A 24,375-nucleotide genomic window follows, 5' to 3' on the forward strand; every position below is an offset into this window, starting at 1 on the left:
TTAACACGCAACTGGAACAACCATTTTTTCCGAATCACAGCTAAGGAGGTTGGCTGATAAATCCGTATAAAAGAATTCCTTCTTTCGTTGGTGGTACCACCCCTAGGGGGCTAGAGATGAACAAAACTGCCTAAAGCAGTGACAGATCAGAGCTAAATGAGGGGAAAGGTAATACCCTTCCCAGGCTCCGCCCTCACTCATCAGCTCCCAGCTGGGAAACGGCACGCAATGCCACTTATTTCCATCGCCTCCATTAGGCTTCAGAGTTAACACCACACCAGGCTGGAGCAGGACGAGCCGTGTTTGCGTGGGAGATGCCGTACTGGGGCAGTCTCGCGTGCGGTTGCCCGCCGGTGGCTTGCTCTGCAGCCGCCCTGCCTCTGGCCGCGGTCAGCTCCCGCTGCGGCAGAGGCGAAGTTCCGCCGGGGGGGTAAGACGGGGCATGAGGCTGTCGGGGTTTCCGAAGACGGAAACTCTCGTCCTCCGGCAGCGGCTCGGCCCCGCCACCCTCTGTCGGGGGCTTCCCCTTAAAGCGCGGCGGGCCGCCTTTCTAGGCGAGAAGGCGGCAGCCGCCCGGCGCTATCCGGGGAGCTCTGCCCCCCGGGCCGGGACAGCCAGCCCGGCGGCGGCGGCGGGGCTCGGAGCCCCGGGGAGGGGCCGGTGGCGGGGGGGCGGGCCGGGGGCGGGCCGGCCGTACCGGTGCAGGCGGCGGGGCTGCCGGGCGTCCCGCGAGGTGCAGCCGCGCACATGGGGACACACCGCATCGTGCTGTCGGGCCCCGGGCCCTGGGGCTTCCGCCTGGTGGGCGGCCGGGACTTCGAGCAGCCCCTCACCATCTCCCGGGTAGGGCGCGGCGGCGGCTCCGGGGTGCGGGGGGCTGGGGCCGTCCGCGACGGGCTCGGCGCGGCGGCGGGTCCGGGGCAGGCTGGGGCTGGCAGGTGGCTGGTGGTACAAAGGCAGGGTTGGTGACACCGCTGTGGCGGGGGGTTCTGTTATTTTTCTTCCCCCGGTTTTTTTTTTTTTAATGTTTACGGGGAAATCCGTGGTGGCCCACGCAGCCCCTTAACCTGGCTTTGACCGGCTTCTTACCGACCCTCCCTCCTCAGTTTGTCCATAGCAAACCCCTTCCCGCAGGCAGAGGGAATCCCCTCTGCTCCCGCCAGCCCGTAATTTGGGATTTGCAGCCCATGCTATGGGAAGCAGCCGCACTGAGGTGGCGTTGAATACTCCCCTGCTTTTGCTTGCCATGTATAGTTAAAAGCCTTTGTTTACAGAAGCCATATTAACCTATGTTAAGTGCCTCTGCCTTTTTCTAAGTCCTTCTTACCCCCACTTAAAGAAAAATTAGTTAGGAAATGACAATTAAAGTATCCAAACAGTTTTAGTGGTGTAACTTAATTTGCCCTCCTCTGCTCTAGCGTTTGCCTGTAAAATGTCAGCGTTCGGTTCCAGCTACCCCACTTCTCTGTCCACGTACCCACCTGCACCCAGGCGTCCCTGCGCACAGGTGCTCCCGCCCCGCTGCCGCCTGCCCGGCTGCTCCTCGCAGGGAGCTGGGCCCTGCCCCGAGCCGCTCCTGCAGACCGACCAAAAGCAAGGGCATGCCCGCCCGTCTCTTCCTGCGTGGGGGCAATCAACCCCAAACTCCCAGTCCCTCCGTGGCTGTGCTGGGGCGTGCTGCTCGGCTTCTTGTTGGGGCTGGCCACTGGCCTCCCTCCAGGGGAGAAGGAATTGCTCCGATTTCCAGCAATCCCTCTGCAAACCAGAGGCATCCGAGGAGCCGCTGGCAGCCCCGGGCTCTGGCTGCTGCCGCCACCTTTGCACTTTGAAGTCCCTGTGGGCCCTAGGTGAGGAAGGGCCATGGAAAGTGGGACGTATAAGAACTTGAACTTCTATGAACTGCCTGTAAAGAACAGGCTGGTGAAACTTGTGATTTTTCTAAATGTGGTCTCCTGCCACGGGGTCCCGCTGCCTGAAAAACCCCGGGTGCCATGGGGAGGCTGCCGGCTCTGGGACCAGCAGAGCTGGTGAGTGCTGTCAAACCCACAGAGGGGGGGAAAGTTATTAATTTTCTGTGTAATCTCTTTCAATTACAGTAATAATGCCTCATTCTTCTAAAGCATTTTTTGGACATGAAAGCAGCTTTAGCGTAGGGGAAGTGATATTTACTTCACTGTTATGGTAATTGTTGCCATTTCCTTCCAGCGAAATGCTCTCAGGCAGAAGTATGTCTGAAGTCCTACCTCGCTGTTCTTACCTCTTCTCCTTGGTCGCTGTTGTCAGTGCTTATGGGCACATACCAAGGGACATAGATCAGCAAAGTGGCAAAAATAACCACCTCATGAGAAATTGTGACCCTGGAGACTAAAATGTAATAAAATAGCCTCTCGGGTGGTGGTGACGTAAATGCTGACAATTGGCAACAATTATCATGGCTTTCTGTTGTGGCCCCTCTGACATTCTTAATTTCCCCTCCAAGACTTCAAGCCATTAATCTTTCCTGTGGTTCGTTCCTAAGGCTCCTGGGCTTGTCCCCTTGGCTCAGGAACAAAGCTCTCAGCAAGTCCCCCCTTTGCCATGTAAAAAAAGATCTGATCCTGTTCTAAAGAGTCTGATCCTCCTTGTGTGATGATTTTATGGGGCTATAACTTCATTTTTCTTCTTGCTTATTGCATTTGGTACCTGTGCTCTGACCAGAGAGCTTTTTTGGCATGGAACCCTCCTCTCCTCACAGGATGGAGCAAGCTTTGTCAGCAAGTTCTGGCTGTAGGACCGGCATCTGCCAAGGGTTATGAGGGCCTTGGTCCCACCAAGGTGTGAGATGGTGGGGCTACCTGAGGGGAATGAGAGAGTGGGGAGGCTGTAGCCTGTGATGAGAGCGTTGTCCTGGGAGCAGGGGAGGATGCATCCATCCCTCCCCAGCACTGTTATCTATTTGCTTTGTGCTGCAACATGTAGGTTGTAGGTCCGTGGCACAGACGTGCTCATGGGGAGCACTGTTAGCAGCGGTGCACGGGGCTGGGCTGCCTGCCCCGGGCCACCCGTGCGTCCTTGAATGCACTGGGGAGCAGCATCATCCTGCCGCTGCCAGCTGGGAGCGTGGCAATTCGGGTGTGCTACTTGGGGGACAAGTCCCCTGCCGTGCGGCCAGCAGAGCCTAGCTCTGCCTCATCCAGGGCTGCCCATCCCATGGATGCACTGATGGGGTCACCCTGCTGCTCCAGGCATGTGCTGGTGTGGTGAGATGCCAGGAGAGAGACATCCAGTCATGGGCCTGAACTGGGTGTCTTGCAGCTCTCTTTGAACCAAGGTGCCTAAATTCAGCCTGCGTTGCCTGCCAGGAGCTCAGATTTGGCTTCTGGCAGTGTTGTTCTCATGGTGAGTTCTTGAGCTTGTCTTGGTATTTATGGCCCTCATCACCATTGTACCTCAGCTCCTTACTAGTGGCTTTTGGCTTCTCAAGCTCCCCTCTGATATAGGGAGGGTTTATCCCAGTCGTGCTGGTGGGAGGCAGCACCGTTTGAGTTGCCAAAGCAGCTCGTTCCCCAGGGGGAGTCATTGGAGCTTGGTGCTGCAGTCCCAGGTCCAAGAAGGATGAGGAGCACCAGTGCCATGAACGTGGGAGCCAGCAGAGCAGCCTGGCCGAGAGCTTCTGGCTGGCAGCAGTTGCATGGCACCAATAGCCAGTTTTGCCTTAGGAGAGCAGCAGATGAAAGATTATGGTATTTCCATAGCTGCTTCTATCTTGTCTTCTGTCACTGCCCTACTCACCTTTCCACTTGAACTATGTGTTCAAAACTGCTTCGGGCTCAAATACATCACAAGCATCTTCTCGTGCGAACACTTCTTGTTTCTTGGTCGTGTTGTACCAGTCTTCCCGGTGAGAGCCGAGCGTGGGGACTTCACAAGTGCTGCCTGTGAGACTTTCTTGAGGAGTCCCCCGTCTCTCCTGGAGGGATGCTTCACAGGTGTTACTGGTTTACATTTCTTTTTAAAACTGAAGGGTTATGGTGGACACTTTATTATAGACTTTGTTCAGAAAAAAACTTATGTTGATCAGTGTAGTGAACCCTAGACCAAAGCCTGCTGGATTATCTTTCAGGAGTAGGAGGGACCCTTGGCTTTATCACCCTTTGGATGATACCATGCAATGAGTCAGTGGGGTAGAGCTTTTCCCAAATTCTTTCTGAGCTGTGGACGGACATGCTGCAGGATAATAGTGTCTGTGGAGCTGCCCTGGGCACGGGGTAGTTCCTAGTCAAATCCCTGTGGGATTGGTGGAGGAAGCAAACGTGTTGCATGAGCAGACACGCCGATGAAGTGGAGCTGGCTGGAAAGCAGCACAGTTGGTAGACCCCATCCCCCTCCATCCCTCAGGTAATGTCAGCTGTTTCCTGTTTGGTTGCGTTTGATTTTGATAAACGTTGGGGATTTCTGTTTCCAGTTGAATATATACATGGAACTGTCCGATAAACGTTGTTCTTGAGGTAATTTTTGTGGTTGGTGCTAGGGGTGTGTTGATCTTGAACATCTGACCCAAAATAGAGGCAGAGGGGAGTTTTGCTTTACGTTTTGTCATGTCAGGAGTCCCCAGCCCCATTAAGGAGAGGTGTCTGGCAAAGTCTGTGAAACAGGCCAAAGCCAGTGCACTTCGGTAGCTACAGTTTGTTATGACACCAAGCATTTTCCCAATGAAAAAGCGGTTTCAAGACAGTCCAGTTCTGCAAATACATTAAAAAGATGAAATGTTGTGCCTGTTGCTGATTTTGACCACCGTAACATGAATTCATCCCCGTTTAGTCTGTTTTATCTGTTCGTGGTATTTTAAAAGCTCAGGATTTATAGCAAGTACAGAATTGGAAGATAATCAGGTATTTCCTGGGTTTGGGGTGTTTTTTTTTTTTTAAAGCATGGCCCCCTGAGCCAGTTCTATTAACTTAAAACTTGATTTACTGATAAAACTGGACCTGGTAGTCCAAAATCGGGCACAGGACCGAATGCTGTGGTGTGAGAAGACATCAGGTTTGACTTTGGTACTGGCTGATGTCCTTACCCCTGCTTTCAGCCGGGCGCCCTGTTAGGAAGCAGCTGAGCAAAGGTATCCCAGAGCCGCTGGTGAGAGAAAGCCCCAGAGGTAGGGGACACCTTGCTAATGGGCATGTCTTGTGGGGGCTGGGCCGCTCGGAGGGACGAGTGTGGCAGCAGCTGCGTGGAGACCATCCTCCTCTGGAGCGTGCCAGGGCTCAGCTGTGCGGCACAAGCGCCTGCCTCGGGACCCGGGCTGCAGCATCTTCCCTGGACGGAAAGAAAGAAGAATAACCTGCGGCCACGGTCTGAGCCGCGGAGAGAGCCGGGGCTGGATGGGGAGGCCTCCTCGCCCGGAGGGCTGGAATGCCTCCCCCTCTGCCAAAGGAAACATGGGGCATGGCGGATGTGATAGGATTTAGGGCTGGCTTTCCTCCTTAGCCCGGGGAGCCTTGGCTGGTCCCTGCTGTGCACACCTATGACGGCAGTTCCTCTGCCACCCAGCCCAGGTCTCGTGCCCGTAACTGCAAACACGCCAGCGTTGCACTTGGCTCTTCTTCTGAGGCTGGCTTGGCAGAGGGAGCCAGCTGGGGAAAGCTGCTGGGGTTTATAGGAAGGTGAACGTGGCTTTACGTTTCCTGCCCTGGCGTTTTCTCTTGCATTGCCGCTCCTGGCTGCCGGGCGGGGGGGGCTGTGGCAGCACCAGCCCTGCCGTGCGGAGCTGCACCGTAACTAGACGCCGATCAGCGCCTGTGGGACACCGGTCATTGGGGTCACCTGCCAAGAGCTTCTGGCCCTCCAGAAGTAGCTGGGTTGATGTTTAGAGGACGGCACGATGCCTTGTGCCTGTGCTGCTGGAGGGGGTCCTGTCCTGTCTGTCTGAGCGTGGGGGGTATGGAGAGCACAGGTTCACGTCCCCAGTGATGCCCCTGCAGAGCTCGAAGTCAGCGTGAACCCTGGCAGCTCCTCAGGTGGCCGCTGGGGCTGGACAAGCCTGTGCTTCAAAGACACAAACAGCTGCTGAGGACAAGAAAGGACCTTGCTGACCTACCTGACTGCTGGCGTTTGGATGAGAAGACATCGTCCTTAATTGTAGCAAGTGGAAAGCAGCAGAATTTTCTCACAGTAAAGACAGAGCATTTTGGGGCACAGGACAGGCTTGATCTTTTCCAGCATTGTTTCCTGAGTCTGGGGGGCAGTTTTATCTGTAGAAAAACATTTAAAAGAGTTAGGAAACTAATCAAACACCTTCTGCCAGAGTTACGTGCAGGAGCAGTACCCTTGCCTCTCCTCGGAGCCAGAGTTGTATTTTCTGCAGTTCACCTTTTCAGACCAATTTGCCGCGGGTTATGCGGTAGCTTGATGTCACCAAACTTTGGAGTACCCTTTTCTCCATCCCTCTTCGAGTCGAGCATCGCTTAGTGGGCTACATCTGGCCCACCTTGTTCTTGATGAGTTCGCCAAAGAACCTAAAGAGAGAACTCCACATCGGGAGGGGATGTACCAGCCCTAATCCTGCGTGAGAGCTTTGAGCCCCAGAACCTAAATTGACAAAGGTAAACGTTGGACTTCTTGGGAGAAAGAGTCCTTTTTGTTCCCTGATCTGCTTGTTCCCCGGTGTCAAGTTATGTGTGGTTGTATGCTGCCTGGTACCATTCCTCCTCAAAAATCACTTTGTCCATCAAGAGATGTATTTGGCTTGTAAAACGCTTTGGGTTTGAAGGGTGCAACATCAAAATAACTGCAGCAAATGGTTTTGTTTGGTTTTTTTTTTCCCCCCAGTATAAACAGGGAAATTAAAGGAGGCCTTAACTGAATAAACAATTGATGTTGATCTGGACAGTGACACAGTATCTTAGATGGTTGCTGATTACTGGACATGTTTTATTTAGGGGATGAAATAAACCATCAGGAAAGGCTCAGCTGATGAGCAGCTCTATGTAATGTTTTTTAGGTCTTGTAAGAAATCTTTATACTCTTTTTTTTTTTCTTTTGGGTTTTTTTTTTATGTGGGGCATATTGCAAAGCAAGCTGTGGGGCTGAGTGACTCCTGACTATGGATTGTGGTCTGAGCAAATCTGAGCAAATCATCTCGCCTATGTCTTTTTACACCGCCTTCCTGAGGTCAGGCCTCTCTGCGCTGTGCCTAATGCCTTTTCTGTGTTAATAATCCTCACCTGGCTGTCAGAAATAGGCAGGAGCCAGGGCAGGCAGGAGTGTGAGGGCGAGCTGGGCTGCCAGAGGGGCTTGTGCAGTGGGAGCCCCAGCCCTACTGGGGCAGGTTGATGCTCAGGGGTTTCCACAGCCAGAGGCACGTCCCCCTTCCCCTTCCTCTCTCCTGGTGATGGTGTGGCCTGGGCCAGCACAGAGCAGCTGGTGAGCTTTGGGCTGTCGTGGTGTTGGACCGTGACGGTGCAGAGAGCGGTAGCAGCTTGGGAGGAAAGTCTTGTGGAGTTGCTTATAAGGAACCGGCCTGTCGTTCCCCCTCCCCTAAAGAGAAAGGGTGGGGAACGTGCTTGCCTGAATTTTCTCATAGCCTCTGATCTCTGCTGACCCAGCTGCATGCTTTTGCTGGGAGAAACTGCGGCTGCTTAGCATAATACCCCAGTGCTGAGGACATTACTCATGGTAAAACAGCAGTGTGTGTGGGTGGGGAGGATTAAACTGAATATCAGAGATGTCTAGTTGTCACTGGTGGCCTTAGAAGTATGTTGCTGCATGTCTGTTCTGTCCAGCAAAGACGCAGCTGGGTTTTCCTCTCAAGCTCGGATAGGTGCTGTTTATCCAGATCTCTTTCTTGGCTGATGTTAATTTTCTTGTTTCTTATCTCTTCATCACTCCTTGCGATGCGTGTCTAGGTGTGGAGTGATGGGGGTGCTGGAGGCTGTAGGGTCTGTGAGAAACTGTGAAGGGTGATGGAGTGAGCAAGTAGTGTGCCTGAATGGATGGGGGGAGAAGGCCAGAAAGAATTGAATTAATTTTAGACCCACCCATCATCTTGACTCACACAGAGCTGTGTTATGCTGCTTTTCATGGAAATGCTTCCCACCCTTCCTCCCTCTCGTTTGCTGTGGGCAGCAGCTTCCCTTAACATACCCATTGCTGCCCCTCAGGTCCTCGCCTGCAGGAAGAAAAAAGGCACCATATATCCCTGTCCAGGAATTGCAAAGCTTGTTAGGTAGCATGTATGGAGGCAACTGCATCAAATGTAAAATGTGGTTGTGTTTGGCTAGCTCTGGGACAGACAGAAGTTTTATAAAGAGGGCCTGGGAGCTGGGTAAGCAGCCAGATACGTCTCATTCCCTCTGCTAAATGAAAGTGTTTTCCATTGTAAACGCACTTGCCCAAAGTCTAGCTGAAGACTTGACGTGTCATAGCAGAGCCCTTTGTTTGCAGCCTGGCCAGTGCAAGGGAACGATAGCAGGCAAACCACCTGGGAGGCAGAAATCTGAACTTTGCAAAGTCCTGGTGGTGTTGGCAAGGTGGAGCCGAAAGTGTGTGTGCAGGGAAGGCGAGGGGGGCAGATAATTTTTCTACCCTTTTCATGATTGCAGAGCTTTTTTTATATATATGTGTGTGTGTGTATGCACACATGCATATGTACACAAAGCTTCACTTTGTAGTTTAAGAAAATAATGTATGTTTTTCTGCTATCCATACCAACCCTGAATCTGTGGGAGCTCTTTAAAAAGAGGGGTCCAAGCCTATAAGTGGTCTAAACCGTTATTTACTACACTGAGCTTTGCATGAGTAAAAAGTGCATGATCAAGCCCACAGATCATGGGGATTACTTGTTTCTCCCACATGCTGGCAAACGTGTCTGAGCTGGTATCAGGGACCTGGCTTGATGTGTCTGGTTATAAGTACCTAAATTATTTCTGTAGTAGCCCAGATTTCTTACCCAGAGATGCCAGCCAAACAGAGCATCACCACAGGCACACTCTGGTGAGCTCTGAGACCCGTTTTGGATACGGTACGAAGCAGTGCTCAGCCTGCCTCAGCACTGTCTGTTCAACAGTGAAATGACCTGATGGCAGCGTTACACAATTGCCTGGGAGCAATCGCCACAAGGTAGGGCATGGCTCCTTTCCAAAGGAAGCCCTTGGGCATGGTGTTACGAGGTGTGCAGAGCTTTATTCACCTGACGATAGTGTCCCTGGAGCTGGGGGGCTCCTGGGGCCCTGTGATGCTGCCCACGTCCCCTCTGCCAGAGGCTGCTCGACCCCACTGGGGGAAGCCCAAGCCAGTGAGGGAGCTCTTTTGAAGGAGACAAGAGGCTATGCCTTTGTGCGAGACTTAAGTTGTGCAAAGTTGTGTTTGCAGGTTTTGTTCCTTGCAGTGTCTTTCAGCCTTCCTCACCTTCCCATGCAGAAGTGCAGCTGTATCTGCTCATTATTGGGTCACCCGCCTGTGCAAGGTGCGCAAGGCACTGCCTGCCGTCCCCTCAGCTCCTGCTGGTGTCTGCTGCATGCTCGGTCAAGAGGGGAGGGAAAGGAAAGAGGCTGGTGCAAAGCTTTTAGTCATCTGAGAGAAGAGCAGAGCAGGAGCAAAGCAGTTTCAGGCGGTGCAATGTTTACTGGATGCCTGTCAGCCTGAAAGCTTTTGTTCATTTTTGGAGTCCTTTTGGTTGAGTTGTGTAAGCTGGCTGGTAGCTGTCAGTGCTCTGAGTGCCTGCCCCTGCCCCTCCCCATGGACCAGGGAGGGATGTGACAAAAATAAAGGCAGGAAAAGGTCTTCCCAGTGGCAGCTCTTTGCTCCTCACTTAATAACAGAAACGCTTTTTGCTTTCCTGACTTAACTGGTAGGTGAGCAAATCTCAAAAGCAGCGTTGACAGCACCGAGATAAGCCCAGACCTTACTGCAAGGGGGGAAGGGAATGTTATTAGTAGCTATTAATCATCCTAAAAGGATGGGGGGTGGATTCCCTGCGGTACCATGCCCTTGTGCAGACATGTTTGCTATGAGCAATCCTGGCAGGGAGTACGAGCTGGATGTTGCAGGGGAGCGGTTTGTGGAAGTTTGCATTTCAGGGCAAGTTATTTCCAGAACTGAAGAAATTGGATTTTAAAACATGTTTCCTTTCGGCAAATTCACTTACCGTTTTCATTACTGTGCATCCCTGTGGCTTCCCCTTAGGGGAGAGGTTTGTACAGTACCTGAGTGGATGTAATCGCCCTTGTGCTACCAGTGGCTCTTATCTAATGGAGAAGAGCACTCAAATTTCAAATTCCTCTGAAGTGGACACAGAAGGGGAATGTGACACCGCAAGCACTGGCAAAGCGCTGAGATGTTCCTGCAGATGCCACTTGCTCATCCTCGTGGCTCTTGGGGTTTCCTCAGGAGGCTTCAGTATTTCAGTGTCCCTGGCTGCTCCGGCTCAGCTGCTTCTTGTGATGTGGGATCATTTCTAGCAGCCTGCCACATGTTGTGTTGATTATCAGTCTTTAAATGCAAGCTGTACAGCCGAGCACTCCACAGTGTTCCAGTGGCAGTGTTAATCCACTGGCAGTCTTGTCTGATCAAAATTGAGTCACGGTAATAATGTGCTGAGCTTGGTGCTCCTCACAGGGGTGAGTAATATGCCCCTCTCCCTCCTTTGGTAGTGGAGGAAATAAAGGCACTGAGGAACCAAGTGACTTGGTTAAGGCCCAGCGACCAGGAGAGGATCCACAATGTGTCTCCTGTGGGCTCCCTCCGGTGCAATGTCATCTTCAGGGATCTGTCTCATGGTTTCTGAAGCAGCAGCTCCCAAATCCGGTGGGACTGTGGGCCACTTCCAGTGCTCAAGATTTCTTCGTGGCTGCTAGCTGTCCCTGTCACAAGGTTTACATGAAGTTACTCTCAAGGCAGTGCATCCAGTGGAGTGGCAGCAGGCTGCACTTGGTGGTCTTGTAAGCCAGCTGCAGGCTGCAGCTTGGGAGGCAATAATCTTCACATTTAAAGCAGATTTTCTATATCCATCTGGTGGCTTGTCTGGTCTTTTCATTAGCACTTCTGTCAGCTTGTAGTCTGCTTACAGCATTAAAGTGGTGAGCAGGTAGACAGGCACTATTCAGTTGACTCATCTGAAGGTCTTTGGATTAATGTTGAGTATCTTGGCTAACCTGGACATCTGTGATACACATCTGTGTCCTTCCCTTTTCCTTGAAATGCTGTCCTACAGAGAGGTGAAAAAAGAAATGCATCTTGTTGTCTTCCTTCTGGTTAGGGAAAATATCCCACTACAGCTGTGAGGAGATGTGCTGAACAGCCTTGGTTTTAGCTGAGGGAAGGCAGTGATTGCAGCCAATGTGTGACACCTTTAGGAGGTGAACGTTTCCCTAGGGCGAATGATTTGCCATCCAATCCCACATTAGGAGGACTCTCTAAATCTTGTGAACAATGTTTATTTATGTTTGACAGCTCTGCTGTGTTTGCTCAGCTGCTTTCCAGCATGCTGAAACCTAACATGAATGTGTACAATGAATAGCAGTTGCAATGGACTTACAAATGAGGTGTGTCCCAGCTGTAAGGCATGTCTTAATCTGTGCTCATGTCTGGGAGCAGTCCACCCTTCTCATTTCCTCTGCCTATTAAATAATTGATGAAAGCCCACAGTAATCATTATGCTCCTTCCACAAAGTCATTAAAACTGCACAAAATCTTACGTAGTGTTTGCAAAGCCACAAGCAAATGTGACGTTCTTCACCCTCTGCCCAGGCAATAATTTTGGCCCAAAGAGGTCTCTGTTGTTAAGAGGACACCTTCAGCAGAAGTAGGGGAAAAATGAATGAGTCGTTTAGTCAATTAGCTTGAAAATGCCAAGTTTTAGCTGGGACCTTCTTTTTTCACAAGGGGTATCATACTGGTGGCATTGCTGCATAGTGTCTTCTATCTGGGATCTCATGAGATTACCCCGAGCTCTTTCCCATCAGTCATTTCTCAGGCAGAGCGCAACACCTCTCCAGCAGTGCAGGGGTGTATCGGGGAAGCAAAGCACCATGCATGGAGAGGAAAGGGAGATGTATATGGCAGAACGTATCAAGGTGAGCTGTGGTCAGGCTGGCAGGCTGGGGATGATGCTTCCACTTTTTCAGGAAGTATGGTCAGATTGTGATTTAAAGATAGAGTTTCTGATGCCTTTCTCCCTCGCAGTCTGCTTGTTAGATCAAATGCTGCTTTGGGAGTGATCTCACTGAAGTCAGTGAGTCTGTTGCAGCTGTTCCTGGTTGGTAGAACAGATTAAAGCTAAAGAAGCAGTCAAAAATCCTGAGCCCAAATGTTTCTTCAAGGAAGGAAGCAAATGAGATCATGATGCAGACGAAGGTGTTTGTGATTGGCGTTGAGTGTATTGCAATGACTTGATACTCTTTTCTGTCACCTCTGTTTTTAGAGGCTCAGGTTTCTTGGCTGTCCTCAGCACCTTCCGTTTTGGAGACCACTTCTCCGTCCAGCACAGAACAGAGTTGCTTTCTGTATGTTCTTGCTCCCTAGCATGAAGCCAATTGCCTTGAAAATACAATATCTGTTATTTACCTGTTTTGTCCCCCAAGCTTCTATCTGTAGGTGCCAAAACAGAATTCTGCCCCCAACTTTAATACTTGAGTATCCAAGAGGCCCAGATCTAGAGAGCTTTCTGCTAAGAACTTACTTTCATTGGTTTTCACCTTCTTGCTTCCAGGTGCTAGCAAGAGAAGTCCTGAGTGCTCCAACTGTTTTTCAAATGTTGCTACGGAAAGCTGCTCCCTGGAAAGTCCATTCATTTTTTTTGTTTTCTCTTAGGTGACTCCAGGGAGCAAAGCTGCAATAGCCAACTTGTGTATAGGAGACCAGATCACAGCCATTGATGGAGTGAACACAGATAACATGACGCACCTTGAGGCGCAGAACAAAATCAAGGGTTGCACAGATGAATTAACTCTGACGGTCAGCAGGTATGTCGCTGAGCGAGACTGGGGATGGGGAGAGGGAGGGATGCAGGGTGGGCAGTAGCTATGTTTTGGTTTAACAACAGACCTCTCTGGCTGGTTTGTTTAATTTGAACTCTTAGTGCTTTGTCTGGCCAGGCACTGGATTGCAAGAGGGAACTGCATTTCAGCCTTTAATCCTAATGCTGCTTGCATTTGCTGCACTTTGACCTAATGAAAACAACTTCCCAGTGAGAAATTGGCTGATAATTTGTGGCAGAGGCTGTCAGCCTATTCTGTGGCTCCTGACAGCAAGAAATCAAAGACAGGTCTCATGAAAACTTCACTCATGGCAGAGGAGGTACAACCAGAGATGGCCTTTCTTCCTGTTGCACTAATTTAGCAGTTAAAATATATGGTTGTGTTGTCCAAGCTATTAATTGCCTAGTTTTTGCCATACACAGACTCAGAAAGGTTGTACATTTTGGAGCCTCTTGATCAGACAGCACTGACAGTGCTAAACTGTGATAACCCAGGCTGCATCAAAGTGCCTGTCAGGCATCAGTCTCTCATGAGTCCTGAAAAAATAAAGGAAGGTGACAGCTGAGCCACAGTCTCTGTCATCAGTGTAGAGCACAGGCTGGCTTCAGCCTTCCCAACGTCTCGAGCTGCAAAGCAATGGACAGCTTCATTCCTTTCGCCAGCCGTGCTTTGTTCTTGGGCCATCTTTGTACAGAGAAGAAATGGAGCCTGGGAAGGCAGGGGTCTGCTTTGCATTGACCCGTTGCTTCTTAAAAGTACTGGAGCCTATTTTTTGGGGTGATGGGGGTTTAACCTTCCCCTTGGTTCAATTGCAGCCATGGATATCAGCACTTCTAGAAGTCAGGTGGTAGACCCATCATGGCATTTCTAGTTGCTCTGGAGTGAGTTTTCGGGCAGCCGCCTTCCCCCAGAGCGATCGTACACCAGCTTCATGGCAGATGCAGGGGAAGTGCTTTCAGAAGGAGTGCAAAAGCGTGCCTTAAATGACACAGTAGTTCGGTTGTTCAGGGCTTTTCTGTGATAAACAGAAATCTTTTACCACAGCTTGGATAATGCCAGGAGTTCAGCAGGCATTTCCCAGTTCAGGAAGAAGCGATGGTTCTTGGCCAAAAAAAGCCTGACGGTTTATTGAGGGAATTCACAGAGGGAAGAACGGAGCACAGTGCAGGCAGTGTGAATGGGTGGTGAGCTTTGCAGCAGGCAGTTAGCCCTAGAATTTCTCATACTGGCCTCTAACTTGGCAGCCTGTAATCTTCCTGCGAAGGAGTGCTCCTTTTCCTCTCCGAAATATCCGTCTGCTTGACTTAGCAAACCAGTGCCATGTGGTTCTGGCTGGGAGAGAGGAGGGGAGGCAAGGGCTCTTTCAGCCTGTAGGCAAGCTCACTCTTACAGATCATTGAGTCTGTAAAATGTGTTTGCTAATGTTAATTACAAAGTCATTAACTTTATAGCTACCCCATGCATGTTTCATCGACCTTGGGTGTGGAAGCTGCCCAGGGAGAGATTCCTAGCTGGATGTGCAGCTGTGTAAAACCATGCAGGGGCTTTGAGTTAGCACAGCCCAACTCCTTTCAAGACCCCCTTTCAAGAGGTAGTATGAGCGTGTGTTGGATGCTTCTGCTGCTGTACTGACCGATGAGTACTGCTGACAAAATGGCCAAGTGTCAAGACTGCAAATGAAAAGCAGTGATCTAACTAGTTATCCACATGGGTAGTTATCCACTACCCATTGCTCTATGTAAAATCCCTTTTAGATGATTCTAGGGGACTTTAAGTCTCTGGTCCTCCTCCTTCTTTGGGAGTAAAGTTCTGCTTAGGGAAGAATTGCTTGCTTGTTTGGAGATTTGATAGCTGCTAGAGATGTGTTTGTATTGGGGGAATATAATACTGCAGAGCACTTTCTCAAAGGAGGAAGCTCTCTTATTAATGCCAAAATGTACTCGTGTGTATCATGTGGTCCTTCCTGGTTGTACTCTGTTGAGAATGTTTTATCCCTGGCACCCAGCTACGTCCTTCTGGGCCCCCATAACTGTGTTGCCGCAAATGCAGCTGGACTCAGTGGTCAGAAATGTAGTGTAGCCTTTGTTGCTAAGGCTGGAGCCCTTCTTTACTTTGCAGTCTAAGGCCAAGACCTTGAAATGGTAGATCTTGAGAGGAGGCCTTGAGGGGTGACAGAGAAGGCATTTTGTATGAGTTAGAGCTCATGCTTCATCTTCCTGTTCAACTTAGGGTAGAGGAAATGGGCGAGGAAGGCAGAATATGGGCCGGTGGTTTTTTTTCTGGAAGTTTTTTCTCTGTTGAAGTGGCCCTGTGAGTAATTGGCTGAGTATAAAAGTATATCATTTGCACTTCAGCACCACCAACTTTTGGGCCTGGTCTCTGAGCTCTGCAGTCATAGCTCGTTAGCTGAATCGGTTGTGCAAAGTAGCCGTGCTGGCAAGGACCACTGGTCTGACAGGGCAGCAGCTCCGTGGGCTGGAGCATCACACACAGCCAGGGCTGAGGATGTGCCCAGCCGCAGCAGGTTTTCTGGAGCGGGAAGTCTTCCAGTCCTTCTTTTCTACTCACCATCACAGACATGTCTTGTGAAAGGATAAATCCTTAGTGATTTTTAATTTGATATATCTGATGAATTTTAAATGATTACTCATTTACAGGATTTCATGTGCAAAATGCTCTCTGGCCTGCATTGGGGGTGGCAGCAGGGTCATGCCAGGAGGGATTTTGCAGTCACAGGTCTGAGCTCACATCGGGTGTTTCAGTTCCACCAAAGGGTCCACACTGCTGTGACAGCAGGGACTTCATTTGTGACTGTGCTGTGAATGCTAAAACTGCACGTGGGGTCAAGAGGAGACTGGATGAATTCATGAGAGACAAATCTATAAAGGATATTATATACCATGGCAGTACCTCTGCTGCAGAAAGTCCTTAAGCTGCAAGCAGCTGGAGGCTGGGAGAGTTTTAGGGAAGTATTGCACTATGCTTGTCGTCTTGTGCTCTTCTGTGGACCAAAACAAGCTTTGTATGTGTGTGGTTTGCATCTGTGCAACCCTCTTCTCTTTTAATGGTAGCTGAGCAGTTAAAATGTCTTCATGTTTGGCTGTACTAATTATTATTTAAGAGAAGTGTAAATGTAGAGAATTGAAAAGACTTAAACACTTCTGGTAAAGGAAATGCTGTTTGCACTGTGTACTTGATTGTGAATATCAACAGCATTCCAATGTTTCCTGTTTCGGTATTTTCCTTGACGATGGTAACAGTCCAAAAATATTTCGGATCAGATTGTAGGCAGGAAATCTAGTCTAAAACATGTCACCGTTAAAAATGGATCAAATTACTAGCTGAAGAAAACATGCCTGGTCTGCTTTTTCACCCAAAGGTGCAAATCTGTTAATTTCCTAGGATTTAAAACCAGCCACAAATTGCTTTCTCCGAGAATGCTTTTCTAAGCAGCACTGCCAGGTGCTTTGCTGTTTGATATGTGAACATAGTTGGAAAGGTCTGTTTTCTGCCTCGAAAGTGGGTGTTCAACAATGTTGGCGCATACACCGAATTCCTGCTGAACTTAGCGTGTCTACCAGCTCACCGCTCTCTTCTGAGCCTGTGTTTGTTCATTCATTTTGCTTTTTATTTCAGGCTGGAGAGTGCTTTTAGAAATGTAGTGCCCAAGAAACCAAAGTAAAGGTTCCATTATTGCCTTCAGCAGTGTAAAATAAAGCTTAGCACCGTGGTTTTGTATGGTATGCACAGAAAGACTGACCTACAGCAGACTGTGTACTTCGTTCAGCTGAAAACCACCTGGTTGCTAAACTGAGAAATTTCACAAGCAGAGTTTTGAGTCTCTCTCATTCACAGGAAAAAGGAGGTTTTGGTTCTTGAGTCTTTGAGAAGAGCTGCTCTTCCCATCCTCCCGCCCCCTTCAATTAGGGTGTGTACATCATAGCACTGACATTCTAGGGTCGAGCAAAACCTCCCGCGAGGCTGCACCCCTTCCAAGCCCACCTCTGATTTTCCTTAATGGGGGTAAGCAGCAAGATGTGTCCAACAGACTGGAGAAAGCTGCCAACTTCCTTTGGAAACTTAGTGTATTTTGGGAAAGACGCTTGCTCTGACAAACCGCGCTCAAAGAAGAGAAGGCTCAAGAGAAACAAGTTCTCCTACCACAAAATTCACCTGACAGCCAAAAGATCCATGCATCATCGATGTCACTGATGAATTTGCACACAGCTCTGTGTAGCTGTTTCTAAAACAAATGGCTCTTTGCCTGTGGTTGTAGTCACCAGATGGGTGGTGGAGCTGTGCTCATATGCAGCCCTGAGCAACTCAAAGGTAAAGTTTGTATTTGTTTAGTTTGGTTGTTTTTTTTTTTAAAAAAAACAAAAAAGAAGTGTTCCTACAGTGACCCTGCCCTTCCCTCTGTGTCTGGAGGCAGGTTGTGGGTGGTAATAAGAGAAGAATATTTGTGAAAAGGGATTGCAAACATGTAATCTCTTGTTCTGCTCCTACTGTCCTTTTCGTCAAATTTCAAGCTGCTTTTCTGCAGCTCTGCTGCCAGCATATAATATAATAATGCACTTTTTTTTGTTTGCAAAACAGTCTGTTACTCTGCTAAAAATGATGCCAAGGAATGTGCTTTGAAAAGTGCTAGGATCAGGGAAGTCAGATCTGCTACCAGCACATGTGAAATGCATTGTCAGAAAGGATCATGTGTAGATGCTTATGAAGAAGAGGAGAGCATGTGTGCGATGTCATCTGCATTTTATTTGGTAGGTTCAGTTGCACTCTTGCTTGCTCCGTGTGCTGCCAGTTCTCAGCCGTGGGGACTAGTTGCACAAAGCCACAATAGGCTCAAATTTGTGTTCTAGGAAGTCGGTGGAATCCGTTGACTCATTTAGGCTTGCTTTTTGCTTCCGTGCCAACAAGAGTTTTCCAGCTCTGTCATCTTACTAATAATTCTTCTGGCCTGGGAAAAGCCTGATGCTCTGCGTGCAGCTATATAAGGGCATGCAGGCTGCCTGGCCCTCTGCGGCAGCTCACAACCTCTCCATGGCTGGTGTGGTGCTCCCCAGCCCTCCTGGGTGCATGCCAGAAGCTTTTACTAATGACTGGCACGTTCAAAGTCATTTTGGCAAGTCAAGCCTGGCATTTGTCAGGTTTTTACAGCCTCTCTGGCAAGGCAGAAGTAGTTAACTCTGTAGCTGTGAGTCTGAGCAGTCAGGTGTGTTTTATCCTTCGTAACTCTGCAATGAAACTGCTTGTGATGCACCTCTGTTGCTTCTTCTGTGTAGCCAGAGTTGCCTTCTTGTTTTTTAGTGGTTGTGTGAAGAGACACCTGACATGCAAGGAGCAGAGGGCCATACATGAAGAAATGACTTCGGGGCCTCTTGTCTCGAGGAAGCTGTGACTAGCATTGCTGTTTAAATTGGCAATAGGCTGCATGCAGCCCAAGTACCGTTTTGCTTGCCAAAGTGAGTACGCCCATTAATGGATGGCAGCTGAGAGTGACTGCTTGTGTTTAAATCCAAGGGCAGGTGCTTTGCAGCCATTGTAGCTAAAAGGCTGATTAAAAGGTACCCTCCTGGTAGCCTGAAAGCTCTTGTAGTTGGTCTCTAAATGTTATTAAAATGCCTGTCTAAAACTCTGGGGAGGGTTGTAAAAGGAATTCTTTAGGACTTTCCTCATTTTTCAGCTAGCAAACTGCATTGCGCAAGGAGCTTTTCTATCTTTATGGGTTTAGTTGCTACTTTGGTATCTTATTCATGTCCATCCCAGCATGTTATATTACAGCATGTTCAAGCCAAGCTTCTTGAAAAATGTTCTATTTCGCAAATGCCTCTCCAGATTCCTGCCTTGACTTGCATGCAGTTTCCTTCCTCCCCTTCCCACCAGTACCACCCCATCCAAACTAGTATCAGAGAAATTACTTTCTAATCTTGGGTCTTGGTTTCTGCCTGGATGAAAGAAGAAATGCATGGCACGCTCCCTGGCCCTGTCTTGGTTGCTCTCTCTCCTGTAGTAAGGAAACAGCATGGAAATGTAAACTGCAAACATGACGAAGTTTGTATATCCACATGCCTGCAATTAATTTGCCTGGCACTTGTTCCCAGGCTTGTTTGAGCATCATGGTTTTGTCTTCTCTTTCTGCACTGCTTGAGTGTTGCTCTCTGCTGGAGTCTCATTTGAAAGAATATGCATTAAAAACCATATTCAATAATAAATAATCAATTTAAGCAGGAATCTCTGAGATCCTATGAAAGCCCGCTGGCTTTCACCGAAGACAGGGTGTGATTCCCCAGCAGACTGTTGGACATCTAGCCCCGCCGCTGGTGGAGAGGCAGGTCTGGCAGCCCTGCTAGCGTGGCCACGCTCTGTGGCAGGGGTAAAGCCTTGCCGAGGGGAGTGTGGAGGTGATTTTGTGGCTGGGGGTCCTCTCCTCCAAATTTGGAAAAAATCCTCCAGAAAGCCACTACAGTCCTATCTGTAGCAGTCTGCTGTGAACTGAAGGCACTGTTGCCCAGGCTGGGTTTGAGCTATCTGCTGTGATGCCTGTGCCGTGCTTCATATAAATAAGATACGAAAACATATAGATAAGATACAAACACGATGAGTCTAACCACCTGCCTTACTGTCTGTGCCTTGTGCCCACACTTCCCAGCCTTTCAGAAAGTAAGTCCTGGGCCAGCAGCGGGACATAAGGTGAACTGCTGGGTGCTATTTTTCTTTCTCCTGCCACACTTCAGTAAAAGTGCAGGCAGTGACACCAGGAGCAGAGCCAAGAAACCCTTGCTGAGAGCTGGGACTATCGCGGTCCTACCAATGACCCGCAGACCATGGGCTCCACAGGCGGTGTGGTGGGATGGGGCACACGCCTTGAAAGCCCTGCTAGGCAAAGCCAGGGAGAGCAAAGCTGTCTCCTCTTTGCGGCTTTGCTGGGGCCATAAATGGGCTGTTGAGAGTGGCTGAAGGGCTCTGCTGCAGCTGTTGTGAAGACAAAGGGAAGCTTTATCCTCCCAGCCTTAGAGGGACAACCACGCGGGCTATTTAACCTTTCTGTTTGGATAACTTCTAAACCGGATTGAAAGTAAAGCCTGGAGTGACCTTGCTGCTTCCATTTATATCCAGTGACAGATCAGAATGGCAGCAGGCTGGGAAACAAACTTGTGCTTTTTGCCTTGCTAATAAATAAGGGAGAAAAATCTGGTCAAAAAAAACCCCATTGGCCATAACTGCCTCCCCTACGCTGAAGACGACGTGCTGCGTCGCCTCAAATGCATTGAATGAGGGGCAGTGGGACGAAAGCGAATGCCCAGCGTGGGGGGAGGTTTCTGTTCTGTATTTGTCTGTTGGCCTGCCCTGAGCTTAAATTTGCAGTCTGAACAAGGCCTTTTGGGGCTTCTGAAATCTGATGATATTAAGCTGCTGCAAATGAAACTTTTACCTCAACAGTACTTAGATCACTGCTGATGAGAATTGGCACGGGGATGCCTCATGCTAGAAATCAGCTGAAGTGTTAAATGCTTTCTGAACTGTTCTTTCATCTCCAGCCAATGTCCACTTGCTTACAGCCTGGCTGGCAGGGTATTTGATTTCCATATACTTTGCTGTGTCCCCTGTTTTTCCAGAGGAGATGAAACTTGGTCACACGTGATCTCCAAACACTTTCAAGGAATAAGGCTTTGCCTTGGTCAATAGGCTGCTCCCCTCTGCAAACACAGTCTTCAAGTGCAAAATACAACCATCCTAGAGATGGCTGTGACTTTGTCAGGCTTGATAGCCATAATCTGAGTAAAATTGCTGGTTCCTCAGACACCTTAAAGCATGGGTTGCCAGAAGCAAGGAGGGAATGGTTGTTTTATACTCATCTGGGGTATGTTGTGCATCCAGTAACAGCAGCTGTTGAGACAAGATAATGATCAGATTGGCATAGATCTGATCCCATGCAGCTGTTACATTCATATTTGTTAGTCTGTGTGTGCCCCAGCTCGCCAGGCGCCAGGATTTGGGTGACGCAGGTTGTCGGGTATCAGCACTGCAGCTGAGCCCGCAGGGTGCCATAGCCTGGAGTCAAAGGTTTGCTGTGCCTGAATGCTTGTAAAGGATGATATCTGGTGTGACCTGTGTCTTTGTACTTTCCTGTGAAAGGAGGTACAGCACAGCAGACTTCAGGTTTCTTCCGTGTAAAGTCCAGCAGGTCAATAAAATGTCTCCTCTTCCCTGAATGAGAATGCTGCCTCCCGCCTCCTCCCACTGAGCTACCCTCTGGATGTAAGTCTTAAAACACTGTTGATGCAGCAAATGTCTGGGATATACATGTGCATCACAGTTAAGTTTGGGCTGTTTAAAAAATGTCCTGACATGGGAGGGCTTTTAGAGGAATGGTGTAGACCAGGTTAAATTTATCGTGGGTAGCTCTACACCCTGTTTCTCCATCCTTGTCAGTTTTATAAGCCTTTTCTGTTTAAAGTCTCTTTCCAGTTATCCAGTTAATTCTCAGTGGAAGTGTTCCTGTTTTGCTAACTACTTAAATTGTAGCTGGCCCTGGGACCCACAAGTATCTGGGAAGTACATCTATCTGCCGCTGCAGATTCTGCAGAGGGCTCCTGTCAAAACAGGACATGGTTTTCAGAACTCATCCTAAGAGTTTATCAGCTATCTGGTTGCCGCATTATGCAATGTTTAGCATTAAACAATGGTTTTCATTCAGCAGTACTGCAGTCACTTGTTCCCTACTATTAAAAAGTTTGGGAAAAGTGGCATTGCTTAGTCTATCTGAGATGCTAACAACTGTCTGTACTTCTGAGAAATGTAGATAGCATGTTTCCCATAAAGTATCTCAAGAAAATCTAAGCACTCTACTTCTTCCTCACCACTTGTTTGTCTGTTGCTCTTTGGGACATAGCAAAACTCCAGAACAATGATGGTAAAAGTGGTTGGTTTTGGTCACAGATCTTGTCTTGTGTTTCAGGCTGCTGTGAGTAATTGGGTCAGACCACAGACCAGCAAAGGTTATGCAGACTTTCTCTTGGACACATTATGTCATCTCAGTTCTTAGTCCCATTGCAGACTTGGACACTTTTTTTCTCATAATTCCCAAAAGCCTCTGTTTGTTCAGCATGGATACCGCTGTATAAATAAGAAGAAAATTCCAGAGACTCAAAACAAAAAGTATTTCTAGCTTATCCAAGGCAGCACAACTTCAAGGACAAAATGTTCTCTGTATAGTCAATACAGACAAGAATCATTTCTCTTCCTGGCTAACCATAAAAGCTGGAACACACAGTAATCTGAATTGTCCCACCTAATTAAAGGATCTGCATCTAAGGGATATCTCCATCTTCTGCTGTTTGGGTGACCCCCAACTCTACTGCCTGGGTTAGACAGCACAACATGCTTGTTGTGTCGCCAGTGGAGTCCTAAAGGATAAGCCAGGACAGTCACTGCTGAGATCCTGTCTTTGTCCAAGGACCTCATACAACATAACTGTCATCCAAGTTATGTGCTTAAAATGAGGCTGTCTAGATTCCTCCTGATGTGGATAGTGCTATACACAAAAGACTGGGGAAATGTTTTCAGCTGATGGACTTCAGGTCTTCTAATAACAGTAATGATGCTCAGTGATGAAAGTAGATTAACTATTAAAAAAATCTGTGTGTTGCAGAACGGAGTCAAAAGTCTGGTCACCACTTGTAAATGAAGAGGGAAAGACGCATCCTTATAAGATGAATCTGGCCTCTCAGCCGCAGGTAAGTAATGGAGTATCTGCATGCTCTTGTTCCCGCCTACTCCTGTGCGACTTCGGAGCGGTTTCTGGCCTGATCCTCCAAGGAGTTGAGCGTGTGTCACTTACTCCTGTCCGACTTCGGAGCGGTTTCTGGCCTGATCCTCCAAGGAGTTGAGCGTGTGTCACTTACTCCTGTCCGACTTCGGAGCGGTTTCTGGCCTGATCCTCCAAGGAGTTGAGCGTGTGTCACTTACTCCTGTCCGACTTCGGAGCGGTTTCTGGCCTGATCCTCCAAGGAGTTGAGCGTGTGTCACTCTGTTGGTCACACTGGGGATAGCGCGTGCCCCATACCTCCTAGAAATCACACGGCCCTTGGAAACCTTCAGAGACAGGCTCCCTCCCTCGCGGTCAGAATCCTGCTGCTGTGGAGAGCTAGTCGGATACCTTGCCAAGGGTAAGCTGCTTGGATCAGAGGCGTTGTCACCTGCCATCTGCATGCTCGCACCTACCGTAGGGCAGAAGGCACTGTGGTGGTGTGGCTCGATAACTCATTGCCTCTGTTGCTAAGCCTGTTGGTTTTCATAGATAAGAGGGGAGGAAAATGATTCATTCTCAGTGTTTTCTGTTGGGGGGGTTGTTGTTTTGTTTTTTCCTCTTACTAGTAGGTTCTTGCTAGCAGTCTAGCCATGAAGAAAGTGGAAGAGAAACACAACAGCCTTTTATATTTTTATCTGTGGGGCAGATCTTGCAGCCTCTGTCTAGGAGTTTGGTTTTGTAACCTCTTGGTAGCTTTGCTTCATCGGTCTGCTGTCTCTGTCAAGTCAATGTAGTAATAACACTGCCCTGTGCAAGGACGTTGTCTGGGCTAGGTTTAGAGGATTACACTGCACAAATCTACAATAACTGCACTAAAATCAGTGGCATTTCTCTGGATTTTCACTGGGTCAGTGACATGGATTGTGGCCCTAGCACACATCCTGTGTTAGTCTTTCTAGCAAAATAAGTAGAGATAAAACTAGTTTGACTCTGCAATTAATTAAGTGCTAATACGTCTGTTTGGCTTGGAAAGGACCTGAACCTAAAGTAGCACATCTGCAGCAGCACCCTGCCCAGACCTTGGCCTGGGATCTGTCCATACTCCCTCGCATGCCAAGCTGCTGTGTGTTGCTTGGCTCCAGAATGCGATGCGGCATTCTCCAGGTATGTCATAACTCAGCCAAGGCACAGCGTGAGACTGAGCCATTTGGACTTAGGTTGGGCTGGGGCTGTGCAGTGACACCTGCCTGTGACACCTGAGCTGAGATCTTGTCTGTGTCTTCTACTGCCCAAGCTCTGGAGTTGTGCTGCTGCAAACCTTGTGACTTGGGGGCTATCTCTTGCCAAGGAAGCGGGGCAGAGTCTGCACTGAGGCTTTGCTGCAAGGCTGCAGAGGGCTATTGTTTAATTCAGCAGGAGACCTGATTCTGGAGTCCCAAGTCCCTAACCCAGCCATTAACCAGGATTTAGCTAAATGGCCCAGAATTAAACATAGGGTACTACACATGCCAGGCAGGAGTTTAACGTAGCTCGCTAAGCTTAGTTAACTGCAGCAAGAAACCTGCAGCTGCAGCCCCCCTGTCACTAGCTGCACCACTGCACTTTTCCCCCCCGTCCAGCCTGGGTCACTGAATAGATATCCACTGCTGGGCAAGTACTAAACAC

The 24,375-nt window shown here is 49.0% G+C and overlaps 1 protein-coding gene across 1 annotated transcript in view; it reads left to right on the forward strand.

Moving 5' to 3' along the window:
• Positions 1-688: 688 nt before the first annotated feature.
• The window catches only part of PDLIM1 (PDZ and LIM domain 1), a 45,193-nt gene continuing 21,506 nt past the window's right edge, over positions 689-24,375 (forward strand). Inside the window, exons 1-3 of the mRNA XM_075154490.1 lie at positions 689-843; positions 12,787-12,938; positions 22,612-22,696. Of these exons, the coding sequence (XP_075010591.1) occupies positions 748-843; positions 12,787-12,938; positions 22,612-22,696 (333 nt within the window). The 5' untranslated portion in view covers positions 689-747. The remainder of the gene's footprint in view (positions 844-12,786; positions 12,939-22,611; positions 22,697-24,375) is intronic.

Source organism: Calonectris borealis, chromosome 7, assembly GCF_964195595.1.
Source record: "Calonectris borealis chromosome 7, bCalBor7.hap1.2, whole genome shotgun sequence".
NCBI classification, from domain to species: domain Eukaryota; kingdom Metazoa; phylum Chordata; class Aves; order Procellariiformes; family Procellariidae; genus Calonectris; species Calonectris borealis.